Raw genomic sequence first — 26376 nt, forward strand, 5'->3', positions numbered from 1 at the left:
AAATAAAGTTAATAATAGCATGTTAATATATTTTCTTAAATGTATTGCCGCCCCCCCCCCTTAAGTTCATCGTAGGCCTGTAAAATTACATTAACATAGACTTTAATAGGAAGCAACAAACTGGAAAGGCAATTTTTAACTATGCACACACAGAACTGTCATGCACTCATCGCTCCTCACATAGGGTAACAAAAAATCTTTTGCACTTGAAGCGTGTAGTTTCCGGTTTCCCGACTTTATGGGCCTCATAATGCTTCGTTGCTGATCACTAGGCATTGATTCGGTGTCCTAAACCTTGAGCATAAGTTAACAAAGCGCTTGGTGTAGTTCGCCGCTTGCATATTTAACTAGTTCGGTTGTAATTCCATCGACTCTTTGTGGCTTATGATCGTTAATCCGGTGAATTGCAAAGACCCTTTCATCTCTGCTACGTTGGTAGCAGTCTGTCATTTGCAGTTGGCAGGACCTCGAACTTGTCGACATTCTATTTATTGAGTAGTTTATCAAAATACTCAACCCAATATTTGGTTCAAAATAAAATTTCCATTTTTGTTTTGACAGGACGAGCATCGAATGGTTTCATCCTACTCACTTGTTGATAAAACTTTCCCGTCTGAGTTGGTTCCTCCCTGCACTTCTCGAGTTCACAGCTCGGGCTTTCTTTTCCATCTGCAAAAACGTTTTTTCACTTGACGGAGTTCGTGATAGATCATTGCCATTGCCTGCGTACTTTGCGATTGCTGCATTGCCCGGCATATAGGGTTCCTCCGTTGCATTACTAGCTACTAACCCTCATCGAACCAGTCGTCCTGTTTTTTTTTTGGACGACTGAGATCAGACATGTATGTGGCCGGAACATTGACAACGCTCTGTCGTCGTGAAGGTCATTCCAATGGTAGCGATAGAATGCAAAGATTTTGACGAGGTTACTACCAAGGAAGAAATTTATGCAGCGCTCAAACCCCAACTGATACTGGAGGACGTGTAGGAAGCGGACATCGGAGCCTAAGGAGAGCGTACGGTGGAACGCAGATAGCGACCCTAACTATGTCTTTGACCTCAGCTACAAAAGCACTGTCTGCGGGTAAAATCTGCATCGGTTGGGTCGTATGTAAGCTACGTGAACAAATTCCACTAAAAAAGTGTTTTAAGTGCCTCGGATTCGGACATATGGCGAAGGATTGCACTAGCACCATTGATAGATCTAAACTGTATCGCAGATGTGTAGAGGAAAATCATTTGGCGAAGAACTGCAGTAAAAACGCTCCTTGTCTTCTATGCAGGGAAACAAAAAATCACGATTGTAACCACATAACGGGTAGCACCAGGTGTCTAGCCTACAGGATAGTTTTAAGTACTCAACGTAAATGAGAGTCATTCAGCTGAATCTAAATCACTCAGCCGCCCACCTGCCAGCACAGAAAGTATATGAAGAGGAAATCGATCGAGCCTCCTTCACAGCGTCTGGGAAACAGACATAGGTGCAAAGGCTGTGGTGTGGGTTTGCGGCAATGGAGCCTTACAGCAAGCAATGAAGCACCGCGAGCAAGATTTTGTATGGGTTAAGATCGATAACTTCTAAATATACAGTTGTTATGCCGCCCCAAGTATGACAGTACCAGAGTATTGCAACATGCTAGATAGACTAGCGAGCGACGCCAAAGATCGCAACCCCAAAATTATTGCTGGCGACTTCAACGCTTGGGCAATGGAATGGGGACGCCAGAAAACAAATAAAAGGGGAAGCATCCTACTCGAGGTTTTCTCCCGCCTAAGCGTTACTCTGGCTAACATCGAAAGCGTAAACACCTTTAGGCGTGGAGAGCTAGGCTTCGTTGTAGATCCTACTTTTGTAAGTGATTCGCAGGTCAAGCATCTACACTGGCATGTTAGCGAAGAGTACACGCATAGCGACCGCCAGGCGATATATATTACTGTTGAAAAGGGACCCAGAACAATAAATTCTCACCTGAAGAAACCAAAAACAGGTAGGCCATCAAGAACACTTGCTGAGGATACATTTCTCAAGGTATTGCAGTGGAACATCGAGTTTACTGGAACGGCCATAGAAAAAGCATAGCAGCTATCCCAACAGATATGCCGAGCATGTGACGCTTCCATGCCAAGACGTGCACACTGTCGGAAGCGTAACCCTAACTACTGGCGGAACGCTGAAATAGCGAAGTCTCGTATGGAATGCTTCAATGCCAGAAGGCGGAGTCAACGACGAAAAAACATGCCAGAGTATGAAAGTTGCAATGGACCAACATAAAAAGTAAAAATTATTGCTTCAAGCGACTCTGTGAAGAGGCAAACTCAGATCCATAGGGAGGAGCGTACAAGTCCCATATGTCGGAAATAAAAGGCAAAAGGTCCTATTATGTGCCCTAGATTACTGTAGGAGATAGTTTCGATATTGGTCCCCCAACATCCGGAAACAACTTTGAGACCGTTAACAATTTCTCCTATCTAGAGTCGAAAATCACAACCGATAACAACTACGATGATGAAATTCCCGCATGGTTGTTGTCAGCCAACAGAGCCTATTTCAGCTTACAAAAACTGTTTCGCTCGAAACGTCCCACCATAGGGTCAAAGCTATTATAGACAAGACAATGATCTTGCCAGTCCTGATGTATTCCTCGGAAACTTGGGTTCTTAGCAAGAAAAATTGCGAACTCTTGGCCGCGTTCGAGAGAAGAATCCTCGCAAGAATTTTTGCCCCCTACATGAAGATGGACGATTCTGTAGCCTACACAATGACGAAATCTGTGCGCGATACCATGACCCTCCGCTTGTGGATGAAATCCGGCTGAATAGGTTACGGTGGGCGGGTCACTTAATCCGTATGGATGAGGATGATCCCACCCGAAAAGTTTATAAGAGCAATATCTATGATAGAAAAAGAAGACGAGGCAGACCCTGCCTAAGATGGAGCGATGGCGTAGGTCAGGACGCCAGACAGCTTTTAGGGATAGCGAATTGGTGGACCTCGGCGCAAAACCGGGATGTCTGGAGTTCCTTCAAGGCAGGCCTAGACCGGATACCGGTTGTTGCGCGGTTGATGATGATGATGAAATAAAGGGCAGGCAGACGGTAAACTGATTTTAACAAGGGTTTTTTAAGAGCTAGTGCGAAGTAGATTCTTCATGAATTGAATTTTAATATCTCTTCGAACATCAATTATTTTCGTTAATTTTTGACATGAGCATCTTATTTGTATAGCTTAGGATGCGGTAAATGCGTAGGAAATTGATAAGTTTGAACTGCTATAACATTGACACTAATACCCGGATTTTCATAAAACTAGATTTCATGTTTTATCTTTTTCCGATTTTTGGGTAAGTAATTTCCGAAAATGAGTCCTGTCTCACTTTAAGTGTGTACATTTTGACTAATTACTGGCGTACTTTAAAATTCAGTCAAAGCTAATATCAGATTCGAAAAGTACTAATTGAGACTTTTCATACGATATCATCCGACATGATTATATTCGATGAAAAATATTTTTGCATCCTCCCTTTACATATATGGAGATCCCCCCTTTAAGCTGCACGTAAATTTATGTCTCTGACTAAATGCGTGGGATTTCATAGTTCCCATGTGTCTACCAAATTGCGTTCGGATCGGTTTAACCGTTTTGGAGAAAAGTGCTTGTGACAGACAGACAGTGAATCGATTTTAATATGGTTTTGTTTTACAATTTTGGACTTTGAAAATGCGAATGAGATTCATGTGCTGGTTTTGCGATTCTGGTGTGCATCACCACTAGCCAAAGAATCTGTTGCATGCAGTGTTGATCCCACCGGGTTTCTAGCGGAAAGTCAACGGTGTCGATTCATTGCGTCAAATTTCTCTAGGGGTAGGGCAGCCAAGTCCATGTCCTCAATCTCGAAGTGCTTCACCTTCTTTCGCAATGCGTTCCTGAGGCTTCGGTTGGAGGCTGGGCTCCATTTGACATTCCGACATTAGACAACTGTATCCACTTAGTTTTTCATTCCCCTCCTTATCAAATGGAATAGAATCAAAAATGAATATTTAACGAGTTGTGGGAAATTTATATTTTAGAAATTTTCTGACTTTTTACCGAAAATAAATAACTTAAAAATGCTTCACACAAAAGATTAAGTTCGTACTGTTGTTAAAAAAATACCTTAATCTCATATATAAATGGTCCTAAAAGGAGTGAATATTTTTTTTATTAATTTTCCAAAAATTACTCAGAGTTTATGTATCCTGAAAACCATCTTTTAATTGGGGGTGGAATACATTGTCCTAGTATTACTGAATGAGGAATTTAGTACCGCATATTATGCATTCCGAACTGCTTTGCATCAAAAGTAATTTTCCAGGAATTAATTAAACCCATGCAATTCGGTGATATTTAATTTTACGAAAATGCTCTATCATTACAGGCGAGTATTCAGCGTCAGCCATCATGTCATCAGCCACAGTAAATTGCATAAACTGCCTGTACCTGGGACTCTTATTGGCTTTGTTGAAACATTTAACGTGACTGCAATATTTCATTTAAAAGCCTTAAATCAAATATGATTTTTGGACTCTGTAAATTAGCGCGAAATGTAAATAAAATCTCTCCCAACAGACATGGAAAATGTCATCATATTTAATATATGTGCGTGCATTAATTCAAACTTATACACACAGTTGTATGTAGATATATCTATGTAACTTTTCGTGCTGTTCGTTCCAGCGTTCATTATATTGTAAATAGTTGTATCAGTAAATATCGGTAAGTAGGACATAATTGAAACATATTTCGCTGGAAAATCGAAGTGAAAAGACTCACGAGAATTCCGTACTTGAATCAAAATCACAATATGCTCAACCTTTATGAATACATATATATAATCAAAAGCAGAAATCAACAAATATTTCGAAATCAGGCCATTAAAATTCCACAAAAGATTTTCAAGGCTGATTGGAAGGGAAATTCCGCACCCTCGGTTGTAATCCCCGGATAACATTAATTTTTTAAGTGTTTTTGAATATTTCAGAACGTCTGTTTTTGGCCCTGGCCGTTATGGTTAATTGACAGCATTATCCTTCAAAAGGGTGATTGATTAGTTGTACGAGATAATGAACAGCCTCAAGAATCCCAAGTAAATTGTTAGGAAAGTGCAAAATCATCCCTTCTGTTTCACAGTTGCGTAAAATATGAATTTGCCGTCGTAGGTTTAGGTTCTAGCGTTATGAAAAATTACTTCAGTAAGTGTTTTGATAAATTTGTGCCTTGGAAGATTCGAACGGATTTTAATAAAAAATGTAAATAATTACTGTCCTGATGTGTTTGTTTGCATTAAGATTTTCAGAATATTTCTTTACAGAATCATGGGGACAACTTCAAGAGGTAGGTGGTGAAAATGGGAGCCAGTGAAAAGGATAGAGACTGGCTAAGCTACTGTACCTAATGAAAGTAGCTTGTGCGTTAAGAAAGGTAACTTAACTCAGGGTAATTGACAAGTAAAGAGACGTCAATCACAGGGGACAGACTCTTGATAGTGTAAGCTAAGGATTTATGTTTGTTCTTATTTTGAGAGACCAGAACCAAGAAATCGTTGAATTATCTTCAAATTCAGATTGAGGAAATAATCGTGCCCAAATAGCAAAAGGACTGATTCAAAGGATAGTGTGGTTTTCCTGAAAGCAATTATCATACTGATCGATCAAAATCTGAATGTTCCTCGATATGTCTCCAAATTCCAACTACGTCGTTCATATGAGTTCACTCTATACGATGATGACGTCATATACGTCTTACTTTATTTGAGCCGGTATCCGAGTGGGCTGTATTTTGAGATCTAGATTCTGTATAGGTGCACCATTGAGAATTTTTTCAGATTTTTCGGCTGGATAAGTTCTGAGAATGAGACCTGTTATACCTGTTATACTTTGTGTGACAGACAGGCAGACAGACAGACGGCCTTTGAGGAGCCACCAGATGATGTGTAAATAGGTATTCATTCACTTTTATTTTCTGACTGTCCAGGAGCTCGGAACCCCAGCACCGACGAGTTTTGGGACTGAGTAACCGGGGTCCCGGCGGTCGACTTCCCTCGATCACAGTGCCTCGGTGGAGGACAACTTGCCCACCGTGGCATTTACTGTTAGAAGTGTTTTAGATTTTTAGAAGAAGCAAACGATGTACAACGCTACCAAAAACACCAATAGCAAAGGCAACGAATAATAGGTTGAAGGGAGATAGCTGACAAAAAGGCGATTTCGACACCCATCGCATCTGCTCAGGAGATACTCCTGTGCAAAGAAATAGTGTGTGGTAATCCGGTCAAGTCTCATCCAGAACAGAGCTCTTACCCGGAAGAACTAGCTTTTATGTAACTTTCACTACTTTTTACAGATTTTCCATTGGATAGTTTCTGAGAATGGGTCCGTCAAAGAAACCATCAGTTTCGACCCTTCCCACTCTCCTCCTTTTCAATGAATGTCAAAACTAAGACTGGCACCGCAAACTACTAATCAGGGTTTTTCATTTATTGTAACTATTATTCTCTTAAGGGAAAGTCGCACCGCGTCCTTAAAGAACTTCTGTCCCCCTTTTGCTGATTATAGTGTACCTATTGATCGTAGTATCTCAAAGAAGCCTATAACCGTTAGGAATTTTAGTATATTTCCTACTTCCAGATCTTTCAGCGTTGAATCTGTATTAAATATTCACCCAGATGCCTTGACCTACTTTGCACAAGTGCTGGACAAAGTGCCAGAACGTGTATAGAAGATTCATCACACTGCGGATAGGTGATAGTTTAACCGACAGTGACCAGTGAGAATTCCAACTACGATTCGGAAGTTCTTTTTGATGAGGTTTAAGCAATCCTGCGCATGGGTTTGTATCCCCCAATAAGCACCATGGACTGCTTCATTCCTGGTAAGCCCGCCCAGTATAATTCCCTCGACCGTTCCTGTTCATATTTTAGAGTCATAACCATGAAACCATTCCGAATTCCACAGCTGCTGTTCAGGTGAGTTGCATAGAATTCCCAATCCATTTTCCTGGGGTTCCTTATCACTAATTTTATTTCGAAATTACCCCCAATGACGAATCTGATTATTCTGTGATCAAATGACACCCTCTAATTCCTGACCTGCCTCTTCATTAGAGTATTTCTTAGAGTGATGTCTAGTACCTCATGCCTAGTGCTGGTCACAAATGTTGGAGTGTTCCTTAAGTTATGATATATACAATATTTCTAACTGATTGCTAAAAACAAATTCAAGAAGGTACTCACCTCTTCGATCGGTATCGTTTCTTCTCCCGACTTCGTGATGCGCGTTGGCATCGCAGCCAAGGAGAAGTGGTAATGCTCACTTCTTTCAGCACTTCACCAGTTTAGCGACCTGTTCCGGTGGAACCCGGATGCCCTCTCCTGGGAAGTAGCCTGATGCCACGACTGCCTCTCGAATGCTCCTCCCGGCTTCCAATAAGATTTGGATAGCCACCAGTCCCCGGTCAGGAGTTCTGAAAGACATCATCATCATCAACGGGGCAACAACCGGTATCCAGTCTAGGCCTGCCTTAATAACGAACTCCTGAAATCCCGGTTTTGCGCCGAGGTTTACCAATTCGATATCCCTAGAAGTTGTCTGGCGTCCTGACCTACGCGATCGCTCCATCTCAGGCAGGGTCTGCCTCGTCTTCTTTTTCTACCATAGATATAGACTTTCTGGACTGGATCACTCTCATCCATACGGATTAAGTGACTCGTCCGCCGCAGTCTGCTGAGCCGAATTTTATCCACAACCAGAGGGTCATGGTATCGCTCATAGAATTGGTCGTTATATAGGCTACGGAATCGTCCATCCTCATGCAGGGGCCCAAAAATTCTTCGGAGGATTCTTCTCTCGAATGTGGTCAAGAGTTCGCAATTTTTCTTGCTAAGAACCCAAGACTCCGAGGAAGACATGAGGACTGGCAAGATCACTGTCTTGTACAGTAAGAGCTTCGACCCCATGGTGAGACGTTTCGAGCGGAACAGTTTTTGCAAGCTAAAGTAGGGTCTGTTGGCTGACAACAACCGTGCGCGGATTTCATCTTCGTAGCTGTTATCGGTTGTGATTTTCGACTCGTGATAGGAGAAATTACCAATGGTCTCAAAGTAGTAGTATCGTATCTTTATTCTTCCCATTTGACTAGTGCGGTTTGATGTTGTTGGTTGGTTGGTCTTCGATGCTAACATTGCCACCATGTATTTTGCCTTACCTTCATTAATGTGCAGCCCAAGATCTCGCCCCGCCTGCTCGATCTGGATGAAGGCAGTTTGTACGTCTCGGGTGGTTCTTCCCATGATGTCGATATCGTCCGCATAGGTCAGTAGTTCGGTGGATTTAAAGGAGATCGTACCCCTTGCATTTATCATTGTATCGCGAATCACTTTCTCGAGGGCCAGGTTAAAGAGGACGTATGATAGGGCATCTCCTTGTCATTGACCGTTGTTGATGTCGAGTGGTCTAGAGAGTGATGCTACTGATTCTCTCTGGCCTCGCATATTAGTCATGGTCAGCTAAGTCAGTTTTATCAATTTCATGGGGATACCGAATTCTCTCATGGCCGGGTATAGTTTTACCCTGGCTAAGCTATCATAGGTGACTTTGAAGTCGATGAGAAGATGGTGCAACTGATGTCCATATTCCAACAGTTTTTCCATCGCTCGCCGCAGAGAGAAAATCTGATCTGTTGCTGATTTTCCTGTAGTAAAGCCACTTTGGTATAGGACACTGATGTTGTGGGCGCATGGGGCTATCGGGCCTAGCAAGATAGCGGAGAATATCTTACAAATGGTACTCAGAAACGTGATACTCTATAATTTCTGCACTGTGAGATATCTATCTTCTAATGTATGAGACAGATAATGCCTCATTGCCAGTGGTCAGACATAGATTCGCTGTCCCACACCTTGAGCACAAGTTGATGAACCACTTGGTGTAATTGGTCTGATCAATATGTAACCAATTCGGCTGTAATTCCATCGGCTTCTGGCGACTTATAGTTTTTAAGCCGGGTGGATTGCATGGACTGTTTCCTTTATGCTTGGTGCTAGTATTTGTCCATCATCATCAGTTGGCGGGACCTCCAAATCACTGATGACGTGTTTTACTTCGAATCCGTATTTGCTTCCATGCAAAAAATAGGATAACAGATTCAATCCCAAAGAGAACCACAGTGGGCTTAGGGAGTCGCCTCAGAAGATGCCTGATTGGTTTTCTTCCTGATGTTTGTCAGGATACTGATAGATTCACGCTCCAATTCTTCATAACTGTTCTCAGGAGACGAGAAGCTTTCTGGTTGATTTTGTTCACGTAGAGAACTGAAGTGAAGACCTTGAAGATTGTTGGAAAACGAGTAATTAGTCGACATTTTCAAAGGTATCATGATCAGGAAAGTTACTCCCTTAGTGGAAAATTGTGGAACTAATTTTGGATCGAAAATCATCTGATTCAAATGATTTGCTAATATCTTGTGAGTGCTCCTAAACCAATTTAGCCAGAAGTTGTGACTCTTATTAACTACTGACGCTTTCTAATTATCTGGCTTTTCCAGGCCTGTTTCGATATCAACTTCAGTTATGTTAAGCATGGTTATTTCGGAGAGGATTTTGCCTGAAGGTATAAGCTGTGAAACCACGTTTCTTCTAAGCTGGAACGGTTGGGTTGGTTTCTGACACTGCTTAAAAAGTTTTCTGCCTGATCCTCTTTGGTTTTGGAAGAACAAGATGTTGTCTGTCCTTCGTTGAAAGCTCTCTTGGTACCTCCGGATGCGATTGACGCAAACCGCAAATTCCGGCTTCAGCACTTGAAGGATTTTTTTGATTGGTATATCACTGGAGAGATGTAATTTCCAATGATGTTCGCAGCATAACTGTGCACTTTTGGTGATGACTTTCCAAGAAATGCTTGCATGACACGCCTAATCAACTGTTTGTCTCCTTTCATGAGTCGAAACACCCAGAACGGTAAAGTCCTTCTACGCATACCCCATTTATTCACTCCAACATGTTGATTGGGGAAATGAAAAATCATGAAGATGCAACGTAGGCCGAATTACTAAGTTTCTCCTGACTGCTGGGTTTATAGTGTGCCTTATAGGTGGATTGTTCGAATTTCTCCTTTCTTCAGTCCGGTTTGTTAAAGACTCCGAACCGAGCTCAAGTGAAACTTCGTGAAAATTTGTTGCATGGCTGGTAGCGCAACTCAGTCATTATGCACTATCACCCGGTATTGATTGACATGGGCATGACTTAGTTCCGGAAATCGGGTTATGAACGCGTCATGGAGTCGATATCTGATGGATTCCGTTGCAAATCCGTCAGACAGTAATAGGCGCGGGAAATAAATTCACTCAGTCTATGTGTGCAAATCACACGATGCCTAGGTCTCCCATCCCTGGTGGTTGACAGTATTATCGGCAAAACATCCAGGGCCGTAGAGCCGCTCTGATGTTATTGAGCGACTCTCAACTGTGCTGGGTATTGTCTTCGTGACTCTGGAGTCTCAGTAAAATTATTTAAAATTTTATCCCCAATATTTTTTCCAACGAGTAGTGAGGAAACCATCAGCCAGCCAACAGAGCCCCAATGTTGACCCGTAGTAACCTCTAAATGTTGGAGAGGGTATTTGGAGGGGAACTGCTGGAATTGTAAGGTCACTACAATTCGATGGCGATGGCGTTGATTCCTTCACCCCGGATAACGGATGTTTAAGGTGGTTCACTTTCCCAAAAAGGAAAAATAAAATAGGGAAGACGAACGTAAATGGAAACGTTCTGATCATCCGCGGCTACTTTTTAGAAAGATTAATTCCCGATATTCGTAGTTTACCTGCTGAGTCATGTAAATGTCCGCAACCCAAGGCACGGGCCGGTGGCACGCAGCATTGCGATTACAAATCAAATTGGGATTAACCTTAATCGAGAAAAAAAGAGAAATTAAAGGGAATAAAATTGTTATATAAAAATAGAAACAAAATCAAAAATCAAATGAAAATTATTAATGAAAAGCTTCATGCGAAAAGTGAAAACACACATGCGAAACTTAAATGCCCTCCGGATAACGTCATCCCATTGGTTTGGCGTAGGAGTTCGGCAACATGCTTCCTCTAGTTAATCTGGCCGCGCGAGTCGGGCTGAATGAGGAGACAATTGAGCTTGTCTTCGAGGTTCTCCAAGGCTACCCCTACAAACGAGTAAAGGAGCAGGTCATAAGGCGCCTGCCAGTAAGTGAGATAACTAAAATTAACAGATTACGGACAGAACTAACGCTAGGTGACCATGCGCCAAGTCAACTGCTACATGAAATAAAGCAGTCGTTATGGCTGCAGAGGCTCCTGGACGGCACACAGTCTATCCTGGCATGCGCAAATTTCGTCTCCGAAATTGTTCGATTGGATAATAGTTCGTCGGAACCTTCCAGGTATCATCGCATGATTGTCGGGAAGGACACCACCATGTACCAGCAGTTTTTCACCAAGCAACTAGACTTGCTGGGAGTTCTGGCGACTGCTAGCCGAAATGTAGTACCACCTATTCTCATAATTTCGATACAGGCCTCGGTTTTCCCATATTCCGGCATCAAAATTTAACACTTCAACCGTTGGAACTCATGACAGGGCAGAACTTCCACGAGCGCTTATTCGCCGCTTTATTATCGCGAAAATCAGCATTTCCATCAAATCCGTGGACTCCCTGTGCCACTAAGGATTGCTAGCGGATCTACATATCAGGTCCCCCATTCACCCTATAACTTCCCTCAAGTCATCAGGTAGAATCTGATCCTGCTCACCCAATACTCTTTCTATCGTTTCTGAAGGCATTCCCGACCCACATATTAGCGCACTTTTCCAAAAATATCGAATCATCAATACTGAACCTAGTCTCTCTGAGCCTGTTAAGCATCAACAGTTCTGGCTCGTCTGTCTTTCCAGAAGCTCGTAGTTGCAAGGAAAAGGTTCTTCTCAAGTAGGGTATTTGCAGATCTTCAGACAGTTGTTTGTCATCGCCACTTTATAAACCCCTTCGTCCCTAAACCCAATGGCGAACCGAGATCTTGAGGCGACTATATACGCCTAAATACTCAGACGTTTCCGGACTAATACCCTATTTCGATCATTCATGATTTTACTCTATCACAAACTGACGTATCTTCTCGACTCTAGACTTAAGCAAGGCACACCATCAAATCCCTGTAACTCCCGATAACGTTTGAACTGTGCAACGCTCCGCAAACCTTTCATCAACTCTCTGCTGCGAACTCTCCACTTCTGTTGGGTTTATTTGGATGATGATTTTATCGGGTCTTCCTCTGAGTTCGAGCATTTACAGCATCTTGAATGCAGTTTTCAACATCACCTTGAAGCCGCTTTTGTACTTAACATTGAGAATTGCAAATTCATTCAATTGCAAGTGAGATTCCTCTTCCTCCTGCATCCGGACTCAGTCAAAATGCGAGTTATTTCGAGCTTCAAAAATTGTTGCGGATATGAGAAAATTCTTGGGCATCTTAAACTTCCACCGTCGTTTCTTGTCCAAAGACGCCGAGGATCAGTCGATCCTTAACGTCTACTTGTCTGGGCCGAAAAACAAAGACTCCCGCTTGATTGTTCTCAGCGGCTGTACAGGCATTTGAGACCACTAAGCAACAGCTGGTGGATGCTACGCTTCTGACATTCGCTTAGCAAGATACACTTCTAGCCGTATTCATCGAAGCTTCAGACATTGTCTTAGCTGCTGCTGTTTACCTTGAGGTGAATCAAGACTAGCAGTCGTTGCGCTTCTTTTCCAAACAGCTCAACGGAATTACAACACTTATGACCTTTAGTCATTAACCGCGTATCTTGCAATTAAATATTTCCGCTATTCCCTAGAAGGCATGCCGTTCACAATGTTCACCGACCATAAGCCACTCACTTGAAAGAAAAGCCCGACAGATCCTGCCCCGCCAGCTGCGGCACTTGAGCCACTTTACTTTCAACATTCAGCACGTGTCTGGAAAAGATAAGACGACGTTTTTCACGTGTTGCAGAGGTCAAGATCCCTCACCGTCAATTTTCTGGCAATCGCTGAGGAGCAGAAGGACAATGCAGTCCTTTAGAGCCTGGGGACTAGCCTGAATTTTTGGGACAGAAAGGGTATTGCATGTCAAAAGTGTGAGATCACTAGGTATGCTATAAAAAAATTAGGTATATTCGCTAAGTCAACAAAACGCCTCCACACTGTACACCTCGACATTGTAAGCCCTTTACGAATATTGTCTCACAATCATTAATCAGTTTACGAGGTGGTCTGAGGCAACACCTCGGAAAATATTACAGCACAGTTATGTGATGAGGCCCTTTATCGCGCTTTGGTGTCCCCGCTGTCATCATCACAGACCAGGGAATGCAATTCGAACCTGCTCTTTTGGCAGAGCTTGGAAAGCTTCTTGAATTCAAATACACGCTAATCTGGGCCACGACAAGAGAGACGGGCTTGAAGAGACCTGATTGTTGCATCTGGTATGACAGGCCACTCTAAAATTTGAGCTGGTTCAACTACCTCCTCATGCGTGGCCAGCGATCGACACCCCTAGGGACTTTGAAGTCTGCACCCATGTTCTGGCGCACTGATGCCATTCAGAGTAGTATTCCTTTTAATCTAGGCCTAGAGTTAGTGATACGAGATGCTAATGTTAGCGCAAGAGGTACCGTCCTCGACAAACCCACCCAGCTACTGGCATATGCTTACGATATTGATATGAAGGGAAGAATAACCAAAGTGGCACAATCAGCCTTCATTCAGATGGAGCAGGCGGCACGGGATCTTGGAATGCATATTAATGAAGGCAAGACGACGTAGGGTGGGGTGTAGGTGGTAACGGCAGCACCAATAACCAAAGAACCAATAGCAGCAAATCGCACTGATCAAACGAAAACAATAAATAATGATAGTAGACTACAACTTTGAGACCGTTCTTGATTCCTCATATCTAAGTTCGAAAATCTTAACCGATAACAATTATGACGATTGAATCCTTGCAAAGTTGTTAGCAACAGAGCCTATTTCGCCTTACAAAAGCTGTTCCCCTCGAAGCGCCTCACTGACAACGACGAAATTTATGAGCGATACTACGTCTCAGTAGGTTTCGTTCAGCGGGTCACTTAATACGTAGGAATGACGATGATCCCGCTAGGAAAGTCTATAAGGGCAATATCTATAATAGAAAAAGAAGATGTGTCAGACGCTCTCTCATGTGAAGCGATAACGTAGGCCACAACGTCTGGGGTTCTAAGGTAGGTCTAAATCGGATACTGATTTTTGCGTGGTTGATGACGATGATTAAATGCTGAAAAGTATTATCCTTAACTGCCAAATCCAGACCAGGCTATCTCCTCGGCCTTGAAAACAACCTGTGAGGTACCATCCTGTACGTACTCGTACATAACAGCGGTCGCCGATATGCCCAGATGCCTTGAAACTGGGTTTTTGCTTAAATATTGTTCCCAGACTAGCAGCGAATTGCGATAGTAACGAGTAAGCGATTGCATTCCGGCACATGTTAATTTGTAGGACGCGGATCAAGTTAGCCGCTTCCTAATCGTTTTCTGTTTCCGCTCTGAAAACTAGGCACCGCTCTGACTCCACAGTGTGTGTAGCGTTCTCACCAGACCCGCAACGATCCCCACAGAGAACCTAACTTTTTTTTTTGCAAATCTTTGTTTTGTAACCTACCTGACCGCAACTACCGCATGCTGCCCTCCGGTCAGAACCCAGTCGGGTTGTATGTATATACCTATAGTCTAAGCGTCTGTAGCACTTAGTGCATTCGTCCCTTAGATACTTTCCAACCAACTTTGATAAATCGACTGCTAAGGAGTTTTCCCACGAATTGTTTGTCACCTTACACCAAAGCGAGTGTTGCTTTGCAAGAATTAGCAGAAGTGATTCCTATCCATCATTGATTATTTCTGGATATTCGCTCTTCCATGAGACAGTCAAGGTTATGTATTTCAACCAACGGTCCTCCTTCGTTTCCATGACGTTTCCTCTAGTGGTCTACTATTCGTACTATTCGACGAAAGACGCTTCTGAAGCCTTTCTCTCCTTACTTTTTCCCCATATACTATCTGCAGTCGCCATTTTCTAGATGACGATTACTGGTCGCGATTAGCAAGGGTTGTCGACTGCGCTCCCGGTCGGCTAATGTCCGAATCCATCTGTTCAGTTACAATGACTTCGCTTTTCCAGGAACTAAAGCACTTGTAGGCACTAGAGGTCTTCATTTATCTAGTGCATCGTGTGCAAGGGACCGGGCCGCAATAATTGAGTGCGTCTTGAGGGATACAGCATCTACTCCCAGAGATCTGACCTCCGCTTAAATAATTCCGTAATTTATGGACGTATCCACGATCACTCAGAGCGACGTGGTCTACCAACACCGATTCAATGTACACTATCCGACCAAGGTCCAGAAGGCGCCGATTCACGCCCGACTACTATCTGAACAGAACTAGGTTCATTTAACTTCATTATCATCGGCAAAGAGCTGTCAGCTCCGAAAACTTCAAGTGTGCTCCAATTGCTCTAGGCTCCTCACCGAAAACCTTTCTCCGGCTCCCGACTAAGAAGTTCTGATGCTTTATTCACAGTATACCTGCGTCCTCTGAAGTAGTCCCAAGAAAGGTTCTCGGTGAGGAGCCTAGAGCACCATCAGCGACTCATTAGAGAAACCAGACGACCTCTGAGGTCATTCAACCTATCAACGGTATTGGAATATCCCAAAAACGATTCAAAGCGAAGCCGTCGGACGACAAATCTGAAAGCGCTGAGGAGATTCATTCTACAAAAACAGCCAATCACTGCTCAGATTTAGAAATTGACGTACGCATCTTGAAGGTCGAACCAACTGAGTCTCTGGGCGTCGGCGACTGTGAAATGATGTTTGACTCTAATAACATCTAAGTTATGTCTTGTTTGTGATTTGTGATTTCACACGAATTAATATACTTTTTTAGTGATGGCGTCATTTCATATTGGAAAAAATTAAAACAATTCGGATTGAAACTATTGAAAAGTTTTAAAATTTGCTAGGATACCGAAACAACGAAGTTCACTTCGGCGACCCATTGAAATCCAAACAAACTTTTAACTTTAAGGATTTCATTTTCGGAAAAACATCGAAAGCCCATGTTGCGGGTCACTTACTCTACATCAGGGACCGCATAAGCATTCCCAACGAAATCCTTGAAAACAAACTTTGAAATTTCACCCAAAACTGCAGTCATCTACCTGATGTGTGTGAGTTCCCATCTATGAATATCCTTATGTATGTAGTACTCATGTTGTCACCGAAAAAAAACGTGTCGAATAAATTTACATTTTCTCCTTTGCATAATAATGTTAAGCATGTAAACGTGTCCCCCCGTCATGTATATCTCTACAGAGATAGATTTTTTCCAGAATGTCAGATTTTCCGGCATCTGAGAAGTCCTGGTGGTTCCCATGAATTCATCTGCCCTCGAGTTTCATTACGTTTTGAGATGAAGTGCTGCGGGAATTTTTATGCGGACAACACTACTTTTGTAATGCCACCAGTTTGGTTCGTCTACTTTATTATTGAAGCGAGGGAGTATGTAAAGGACCGGAAGTAACTTCGCTTTGCTGTTGTTGCTTTGGCGATACCTGTCTACGGAGAAATAGAGAAATGACAGCAGCAGATAAATGTCCCACACGAAAAAAAAATATGCCACATGTATCTTTTGGGAACCTACAGTGGAATTAGGAAGAAAATTCTGTTCTTCTTGGAATTGAAATTGCTGAATAACAGATTTCCAGGTCAGATCAAACGTATCAGAAAACTCTTGATAAACAACCTTCTCACTCCGTTCTGAAGCGCAAGACACGCAGGCTCAAAATAACTCAACCCTTATGGGAGACCATGATTGAAAGGAAAATAAAGCCGCGATGGAAATGTATTCCATTGAGCCATTGAGTCGCATCTTGTGAAGTTGGAAAGAAGGTATAAATACCCTCTTTCATGAATCGAAGTAAATTCAACGTGTTAAACCACTGAAAGTGTTGAAATTGTAGCACAAATTACGTCTTCCTTTCCTCTGTTGTTTCGCTACTGAAGCACACTGTTTCCTATCTTGTCATACATGCTAAGACTTCCTTTTAGCCCGTTGTATAGGAGTCATTGAGGCTAAGGAGTAACTGTGGAAAACAACAGGTAGATACCATATAAGCGGCATTTTGTTATGCGGTGTTATTCAGAATTATACAACGACCTTCGAATTCATTTACACGTTATTGCTATAAATAAGTTGCAGGAATTGGAGTGTTTGTTTCATTCGGCAACAATTGTATGAATCCTTTTTATTTGTCAATGTTCCGATACTCTATCATCAGGTGAAGTAAAATTCGATTATTCCTCGAAACCGAAACGGTGCGTGATTATACAGGATCTGACTGAAGGAACCCATCGATTTAGAAGGGACGATATGGAGGGAGAGTGCATTTTTAGATTGCCGAGTTAGTGTCAATTTCAGTATATGCTATTGCTTGCTTAGCTCTTTTAGTGGAAGTTTTTTTTAAAAAAGTGTGAACTGCCTCCAGTATTTATATGGCAATTACCTGGCAGACGTTGTTCCACCTGTATGCTCTTACAAAAATGGTGGCTTTCTTCACTTTGAATGTGGGTGCGAAATTACCATTTTATACAAAATTCGTCTCTCCAAATGACGCCACTTGAAAGTGTACATAGTATTCCAGAATATGCTGAAAAGTGTTTGGATCTTTAGAAGCTCCGGCAATATAACTTAAAAGCGGTTCTAGCGACAGTAAAACAACACACGCCATGCATTTCTTTCTGAAACTTCAAAGAAAACCGAAGTTATGAAGCCACCGAAAGAGCCGAGGACAGAATGGATCTCAAAATGACGAACTCTGCAACGAAAATGGAACAACGATTTGCGGATTTTCTCATGGAACATGCGCTTTCTGTACAGACCAAATGCTGCTCAGCAGCTAGCCTATACCCCGTCCCAACATAAGGCTGATATAAAGTCGTTGCAAGAGATCTGCTGAACAAGGATCGGTTTCTAGGAGAACAACCACTACACAATATATTACAGCGGCTATCCAGTAAAGCATGTGCTCGAAGTAGGCTTAATAATTAGCAAAAAGCAGTACCACATGGAATGGTTTTTGGAAGTACCTGGTTTGCGCGGAAAGCAATCCACTGAAATCATCCACAACAAAGTTCTTCGTAACGCCTATAAGAGAGAAATGGATATCACAATAAAACGCAGCTAGCAGATGTCCAGGAGACGAAGCATCAACAAATGATCTTCACAACCACCTGAAGAACGTTATCATTGATACGGCCACAAACATATTTCGTCCCAGCCCGAAGAAAAGTCGGAACGGCTGGTTCGACAATGAATATAACCGAACGGAAAAATGTTGCTAATCGAGCAATGTTACACTCTCAAAGAACGGGTGCTCAGAGGTGGCGGTGAGGAAGACGGAGTAATCCTGTCGGCCAAACCAAAACCAAGTGGCCGAGGAGAACCTCCATAGTGGTGGCACCGGGAGACGCTGTACTCACTTTAGCTTGCCGGCCGTGATGCAGTAGGCGAATGGTCCAAAGGCCAAAGGATACTTACCACAGGAACACCATCTAGTGGAGAAGCGACCTCATAAGTGGAAAAAGGAAGCCTGGCAGATTCAGCAGGTGCAAACGCACCTGGCGCGGAAATTTTACCAACAAGTCAGTAGCATGAAGCCTTATACACCTCAGCAGAATGATGCATACCGAGTAATGTTGCATTAGTTAACGTAAATGATAACCTTCGTTATACGTAACGTTATTTTTATTATTCGTTGCAGAGGGCCAGACTATACAGACTGGAGGTACTCAATCAACTGACTTGTTTCTTATAATCTAATCCCTTAAATAGGATTGTCTATGTCTAATGAGTAGATAGGGAAAAATATATAACACATTTCCCTATGACCCATGATCCTAATTATTTTATAATTACTATGGAAAATACACAACCGTCTTGGAAGAAGGGTCATTTGTGATCATCCTTTAATCACACGCCCCTTTAATCACACGCCCCTCTTAAACAGAGACGTCCCGGATCTGCATCAAATTATTTTCAATCTGTTTCAAAATGAATTGAACCCTTGGTGCCATATTGGATTCGTCGACTTGTTCGTTGTTGACCATTTGTTGCCTACGGTGTTTGTAGTAGAAAGTCGCAGTGATGACAAAGATGCCTAATAAAATAGCGCCGCTGAACAAATAGGATGCTTGTTGCAAATTGACATGTTCGGTCTTCTGGCTTATTTTCTCCAAATTTTGTATGTGGACCTGTTGAAGATATGCAAGGGAAACGAGTGTAGAATGTTCAGATACCTTTAATTTAAAGATGCTGGCCGTTAATGGTTCAATCCATGATTTTTTTATTGATGTCGGGTACAAGGTTCCGTTAATAAAGACGTCGTTGGAGTGAATCACGAGACAGGTTCCGTTTACGTTTACGTCTTGACCATTTTCGTTGACTATTGTTTCCCCGTCCTTAATAAGCAGGGTGTTTTCGTCGATCTGCATCACTGGCGGTATGTGATGTGCAGTTGATGTTCCGCATGTCGCCGTGTCGTTGTTAAAAATTTGACGCAAACAGTGATCGCGTACATCCTCTTGGCAAAATGGTATTCCTGTCGATTCTTTGCATAAATGCAACGGTTTATTGCCCGATTTACACATACCGATGTGACTATTATTTAAATTTAACATAATATTTTCATGGACCACAGGAAAAATTCTAACTAGTGGGCAAATTTCCTTAATTTTAGGTATTTTAACAAGAAATTTTAATAAACTACGATCAGAATAAACTGTTACACTTGAGGCTAACAATATCTCATTAATACTTATACTAGATATTTCATTATTTAGTTGTTTACAATGTTAAGTTTGGCAAAAATGGCCGAGTAGACGACATTATCTAACATGCTGATAGCTCCTTGATTTCTTACGGATATGAGTTGAAATAGATTGGGCCCAATAGAGTCATTGCTTTGAGAATAATAATTGCGATGTAACACATTAATTTGTGTTGTAAGTTCGTTTATTTTCTTCATGAATTCGCTATTAATTTCGATCTGTTGGTTTTCGGCTGCGATCAACCTTGATTGTCGTTCGTTTATTAACACGAAATCGCTATGGTCAGGAGTTCCTGCGACAAATTTTAAAGCGGAACCTATAAAGTTTATTGATCTTTTTATTCTATGGAAGCGTAAAGAGTTAAGCAACTTGTTCATTTCATTGAAATCCGCTTCAAGAGATGCCTTCTCCTCCTGGTTATGGAATAATTTCTCAAGATTGTTGATATCGGCTGCTATTATTTCGAATTCGGTCAAGTTGATAGTGTGCATTAGGTAAGTATAGTCATCGTGAATGGCTACATTACCCTTTTGGAACGGAATATACATGGCGTGTGTGTAATCGAGGAGTCTTGCGCTAGTCCTCGTAAGAAATATTATCGTATATTGTCTTTGTGAATCTGTTTTCCATCTACAAGGACGGTGGTTCCTAAATCCTCCTGTACAATTTTTTTAATATATCTACTTGATAGTTTAGTACCCCTACGTCTATGTTTCTTAACAAATATCTCCTATCCGGGTAAAAATGTACGGACTATCCGTTTAGTGTTTTTTAATCTGTTTTGTTTTTCCTGGCTTTGTTATGGATTGAGTTATTATATTTAATAGTTGCAGTGAGTATTATTTCCTCAGGATCATGATTGTTACCTTCGATGTTCAGAGTTCTTGAAATTTCACTAAGCGTTGAGTGAAATCTCTCAACCTGCCCGTTACTTTCGCTATGCATAGCTGATACTGTATGATGAGACATACAAAATTGGTTTTGAATAAGAGCTCTAATAGTTTTTGAGCAAAATGATGGTTCATTATCAGTGACCAATATTCTCGGGTTTTTGAAAAATCCAATAGTTTTAAGTATACTATTTTTTACGTCTGCTATACAACGGGAGGGTATTGGTTCTACAATGGCAAATTTGGAGAATTTGTCAATGCATGTTAAGAAATGAATATTATTTGTACTATATATATCCATATGCAGGATTTCTCCTGGGTAACTAGGTATTGGGGTAGAATTCTGAATTTGTTTCTTTGGATGTCGAACATATTTCGCTTGTGTGCAGATTCTGCAATTTTCGACAAAGGCCTTAGTCTTTTGCCTTAGTTCCGGAAAAAAATAATTGTCAAGAATTTGTTGGTAGTTCTCAGCTGCTGAGCGATGGGCTCTTTCGTGTTCTTTAGCAATAGTTTCGAGCTGATCGTCTCTATTGGGAAGATCTATTACAAACTTGGTAGTATGCTTGAAACGTACTGCCGGGAAAAGCATAATCAGTTCGCTTTGAATTTTTCCCAGTACCTCCTGTGGACAAAAAATTCCGTTCAGTACATTATAATTTATAATTTTTTTCAGTACCAAATGTAATGAATGAATATCTTTAAATCGAATATTATGTCGATGATAACCCGGAAATGGTGTTGCGGAATCCTTCTCGGTTGACTTTGCAAACGATAGAAAAATCTGATTCTTGAAGCCATTTATTGGTTGGGATGCCGTTCGAATATGCTGTGTTAATGATACTTGACTATTCGTACATGCTTCATGCGTAATTTCACTCTCACCTAGGTGCTGGATGTGTTGGCGCGACAGCGCGTCGGCTACTACATTACTACTGCCCGGTTTATAGTGGAATTTTGGAGCAAATTCTTGAATAAAGCTTCTCCAACGCTTGAGTTTCGTGTTGGGGTTACGATCAGATATAGAGAATATAAGCGGTTGATGGTCCGTGAATATACTCAGATTGGTAACCCCATACAAATAGTTTCGCGAGTTTGGAGGGCCCATACTATGGCCAGCATTTCTCGCTCATTTGTCGCATAGTTTTCTTCTGTAGGCGTAAGGGTACGCGATAAGAAAGTGATGGGCTTCCCATTTTGCGATAGTACAGCTCCTATAGCAACAGAAGATGCGTCTGTAGTGAGCTCAAAAGGTTTAGAAAAATCTGGAAAAAGAAGAGTCACATCTTCAGATGCCAGGATCTTTCTCAGCCTATTAAAAGCGTCCTTGGCGGCTACGGATAAAGTTATTTCCTTGTTCTTAGATTGATTTGTTCCAATATTACCATTTTCGCCACGTAATAATTGCGTTAGTGGTTTTGCGATTGCTGCATAATTCTTTATGAAGCGTCTATAATATCCAGATAAGCCTAAAAATGCCCTCAAGGAACGAAGGGTCGTTGGCTCTTTATATTCTAAAATCGTCCGGACTTTGTCTTCAGATGTCTTCAAACCTTTTTCAGACACAGTGAATCCAAGAAATTCTGTACTTGTTTTGAAAACAGTCGACTTTTCCAGTGCTATTCTCATGTTCGCGTTAAGTAATTTTTTAAAAATAATTTCAATATCTTTTGTGTGATTTTTTGCCTCCTTAGAAAAGATTATGACATCATCGATATACACATGGCAACGAATGCCTATGTCATCCCGTAAAATATCGTCAATTGCTCGTTGAAAAATTGCAGGGGCATTCTTAAGACCGAAAGACAAGCGACAGAATTCGTATTTGCCATTATTCACAGAGAATGCTGTTTTCTCTCTGTCTTTTTCGGCCAAGAATATTTAATGGAAACCTGATTTTAACTCTATGGTTGAAAAAAATTTCGAGTTGGCGAGATTTGCGAGGATCACTGATATATCTGGTATCGGGTAACGATCAGAAATAGTTTTTTCGTTAAGTTTACGAAAATCGACTACTAGTCGCATTTTCCGATTACCTGATTCATCCATTCCTTTTTTATCGACGACCCAGATTGGGTTATTGTACGGTGACCTACTTTTACGGATAATACCAGAGTGAAGTATAGATTGAACCTCTTTATCGACAAAGTCTTTGGCTGACATTTGATAAGGATAGCTTCGAGAATAAACGGGCTCATTCGTCGTGGTTCGAATTGTAGCCACAACTGATGTATTGTAGGGTAAGGCTTCATTTGGGTCGGCAAAAACTTCAGAGTTACGGTTTACAACAGCTTTGAAATCAGAACAGACTTCTTCAGGGATATTCTTATATGTGTCCTCCAACCTATTAACTTGAGCACATTCCATAAAACGAAGGGGTTCAACGCCTCCTTTGTATTTTATTTCATTGGAACTTGTCTCTACAGAGGCACCGATTTCTTTTAGAAAATCATAGCCTATAATTCCATCGAAATCATTGAGGTTTGATAATATAAAGAAAGTTGTTTCCTTGCCTAAGATTCGTATTGTGCATTTTTTTGATACATATGTAGAACCATTAATGGATGAAACGTAAAAAGGTTTCTTAACGGCCTCGACCGTTTTTAGAAACGGAAAATCCTTTATATAATTTTTAGCCGCTCCAGTATCTATCAGTATTTTTAACTTTTGACCATTGCCTGCCGTTTTTTCTATGAACGGTAAGCGGGAACTAATGCTTAAAAGGTTGAGCTGATCACCTGTATATGAGTAGTGGTCAGATTCATTTTCGGTTTGATACACATCCCTTTCTTGAAAATTTGCCTGATTTCGATTGCACATGCGTTCAGCGTTTTGTACATTTGTGTAATTAAGACGCTGTGTATTGTTATTATATCTATTACGCCGCTGATTTATATTTTGCTGAGTATATTGAAGTCTCTGATTCCCATGAGGGATGTTATTGGCATAACTAAGTGCAGGAATCGCTTCTTGTCTAAAAGAAGAGTTTCTGTTTCCCATATTTTGAAATTTTGCGCTATTGCGAAAACGAGATGTTGATGGATCCACTTCTATTGGTTCAGGAAAAGTGGACGGTTTTTTTCAGATACTAATCTATATTGTGGAAAATTCTTACCAGGTATCGTGTTATGAGTTTTTCTTTCCGCGAATGCATTTGCAAAAGCTGATCGTTCTTGATTCATTTGAAGTTCGTGGGCTAGAGCTAAAGCAGTAGGTAAATCCACAGGCCTGCTTGAGAATAGGACGTTACTTAACGGACGATTTAACCCTGATATAAACACGCGAAGCGCGTCGCCTCTATATTTGTTATTGTGTAACTTTAATGAATCTACGTCTCCGGAATATTGCATTATTGCTTTATTGGTAATAAGCGTAAGTTGTTTCTCGACAGTATCATAATACTGATCAATAGACATTCTAGCCTGTCGTAATGTAGACAGTTGTTGCTCTAAGAGACGAAGTGATCTTTTATCCGAATAAGTATGGTCTAACCTAGACAGAATCGCCTCGAAGTTTAATGGAGTGCTGAATGAAGACAGAACCGTGTCAGCTGCTCCAGTGATTTTATTTCTAATAATTGCTACAGCTTGATAATGACGGTTAGAGTTGGAAAATCTTTCAAACGGCTTTATAGCAGCTTTGGCAGATTGCCACCAGGAAGGGTATTTTTCCATAATTCCTGAAAATTCGGGAACGGATTTAACAACTTCAAGCGAAATATCACATTGAATACCATCATTGATTTCTATATCCTCATATTTTTCTATCGAAACCGAGGGAAATGCAGTTTCGACTCGAGTGGAAAGGTCGCTAATTCGAGAATTTAATGTCGAATTAGTTGCTTCTACAGTCGTACTTAACTGAGAGGCCACGTGATTAATTTGACTTTGCATTTCGGTTTGCATACGTGAAACTATCTCGGTTGTGATCCGAACCACCAAATCGTTAATAGCTTCCACGGTCAAAGACATTATAAATGTAGTTTTTTTGTGTAGTTTTAGTGTAAAAAAAAAGTAAAATGTCGTCTAAACGGTTTACATAAAGTTGTACTTACAGAATAAGAAACTCCATTGAGTATTCACAACCAGTCATTAAACTTAATATTTTTTTTTTCCTGTTTGGCCACTTTTGTTCTTTTCACTAACTATAAATCACAAACTAAAAATGTCACAAGGACCGTGTGAATGTCACTCGATACTTTTTTATTCAGTGTGGGTTTCCCGGTTTTTATCCGCGATATTAACGGTGTTGAAAACGCGAATTTTCCGGTTAGTTGGGCGCCAGTTAACGTAAATGATAACCTTCGTTATTTGGTAACGTTATTTTTATTATTCGTTGCAGAGGGCCAGACTATACAGACTGGAGGTACTCAAACAACTGACTTGTTTCTTATAATCTAATCCCTTAAATAGGATTGTCTATGTCTAATGAGTAGATAGGGAAAAATACATAACACATTTCCCTATGACCCATGATCCTAATTATTTTATAATTACTATGGAAAATACACAACCGTCTTGGAAGAAGGGTCGTTTGTGATCATCCTTTAATCACATGATGACTCATTCTCAAAGGACGCGTTCGCGCGAAGAGACTTACTACGAACTCCGGCGGGCTGAGAAGCGACTTTACAAACGGAACAAGGAAGCCTGGGAGAACCAACAGATCTGTGAACTCGAAAACTACAGGGAGCAACCGCACCAGGCCAGAAGGCGGAAGTTTTACCAAAAAGTTAGCGGGGCAAACCCATACACACTTCGAAGTTCATCCTGCCGAAACAAAGAGGGGAAACTGATTTCCGACTGAATAGGTATAATGGAGCGATGGTTTCAGTATTTTGATGAATTACCCAACAACCAGATCAACGGCAAATTGGAAGTCCCGCCAACTGAAGACGATGAACATATTCTGCCACCACCAAGCATGGAAGAAACAGTCCGTGCAATTCATCCACTTAAAACCAGAATTCATTAAATACAGCGCTAACCACCTTTATCAAGTGGCTCATCAACTTATGCTTAAGGTGTGGTACAATGAATAAACGCCTGACGATTAACAACGAGCTTTTGCCCCATACATAAAAAGGGGGATATCACACAGTGTAGCAATTATATAGGTATCACGTTTCTGAGTACCATCTATAAGATATTCTCCGCTATTTTGCTAGGCTATCCCATTCGCTCAGAACATCATTGGCCCATATCAAAGAGGCTTCACTCCAGGCAAATTAGCAACAGATTAGATGGGGGGGAAACTGTTGCAATATGGCTATCAGTTGAGCCACTTCTTTAACCGACTTAAACATAGCCCGTGATAGCATAGCCAGGGCAAAACCAAACATGGTCATGAGAGAATTCGTTATCCCAGCGAAATGGATAAGACTTACTAGGCTGATCCTAACAAATGTGTGAGGCCTGATAAAAGCAGTAGGATCACTTTCGAGACCAATCAGCATCAACTACTTTCTAAGACAAAGGGATGCCCTATCATGCGTCCTCTTTAACCTGGCCATGGAGAAAGTGAGG

General features: G+C 41.4%; 2 protein-coding genes across 2 annotated transcripts in view; one reads left to right on the top strand and one right to left on the bottom strand.

Annotated features, from left to right (window-relative positions):
* The window catches only part of LOC119659451 (zwei Ig domain protein zig-8-like), an 86779-nt gene extending 82148 nt beyond the window's left edge, over positions 1–4631 (top strand). The window contains exon 6 of the mRNA XM_038067536.1: positions 4416–4631. Coding sequence (XP_037923464.1) covers positions 4416–4516 — 101 coding nt within the window. The 3' untranslated portion in view covers positions 4517–4631. The remainder of the gene's footprint in view (positions 1–4415) is intronic.
* Positions 4632–19133: 14502 nt separating this feature from the next.
* LOC119660042 lies at positions 19134–24822 on the bottom strand. Its single transcript, XM_038068420.1, has 8 exons — positions 23967–24822; positions 22888–23901; positions 21962–22713; positions 21531–21842; positions 20828–21476; positions 20028–20619; positions 19431–19953; positions 19134–19385 (listed from the first exon to the last, which is right to left on the bottom strand). The coding sequence occupies exons 1-8, from the start codon at positions 24820–24822 to the stop codon at positions 19134–19136; spliced, it is 4950 nt and encodes a 1649-aa protein (XP_037924348.1).
* Positions 24823–26376: the final 1554 nt, after the last annotated feature.

Source organism: Hermetia illucens, chromosome 6 (genome assembly GCF_905115235.1).
Source record: "Hermetia illucens chromosome 6, iHerIll2.2.curated.20191125, whole genome shotgun sequence".
Classification (NCBI taxonomy): Eukaryota; Metazoa; Arthropoda; class Insecta; order Diptera; family Stratiomyidae; genus Hermetia; species Hermetia illucens.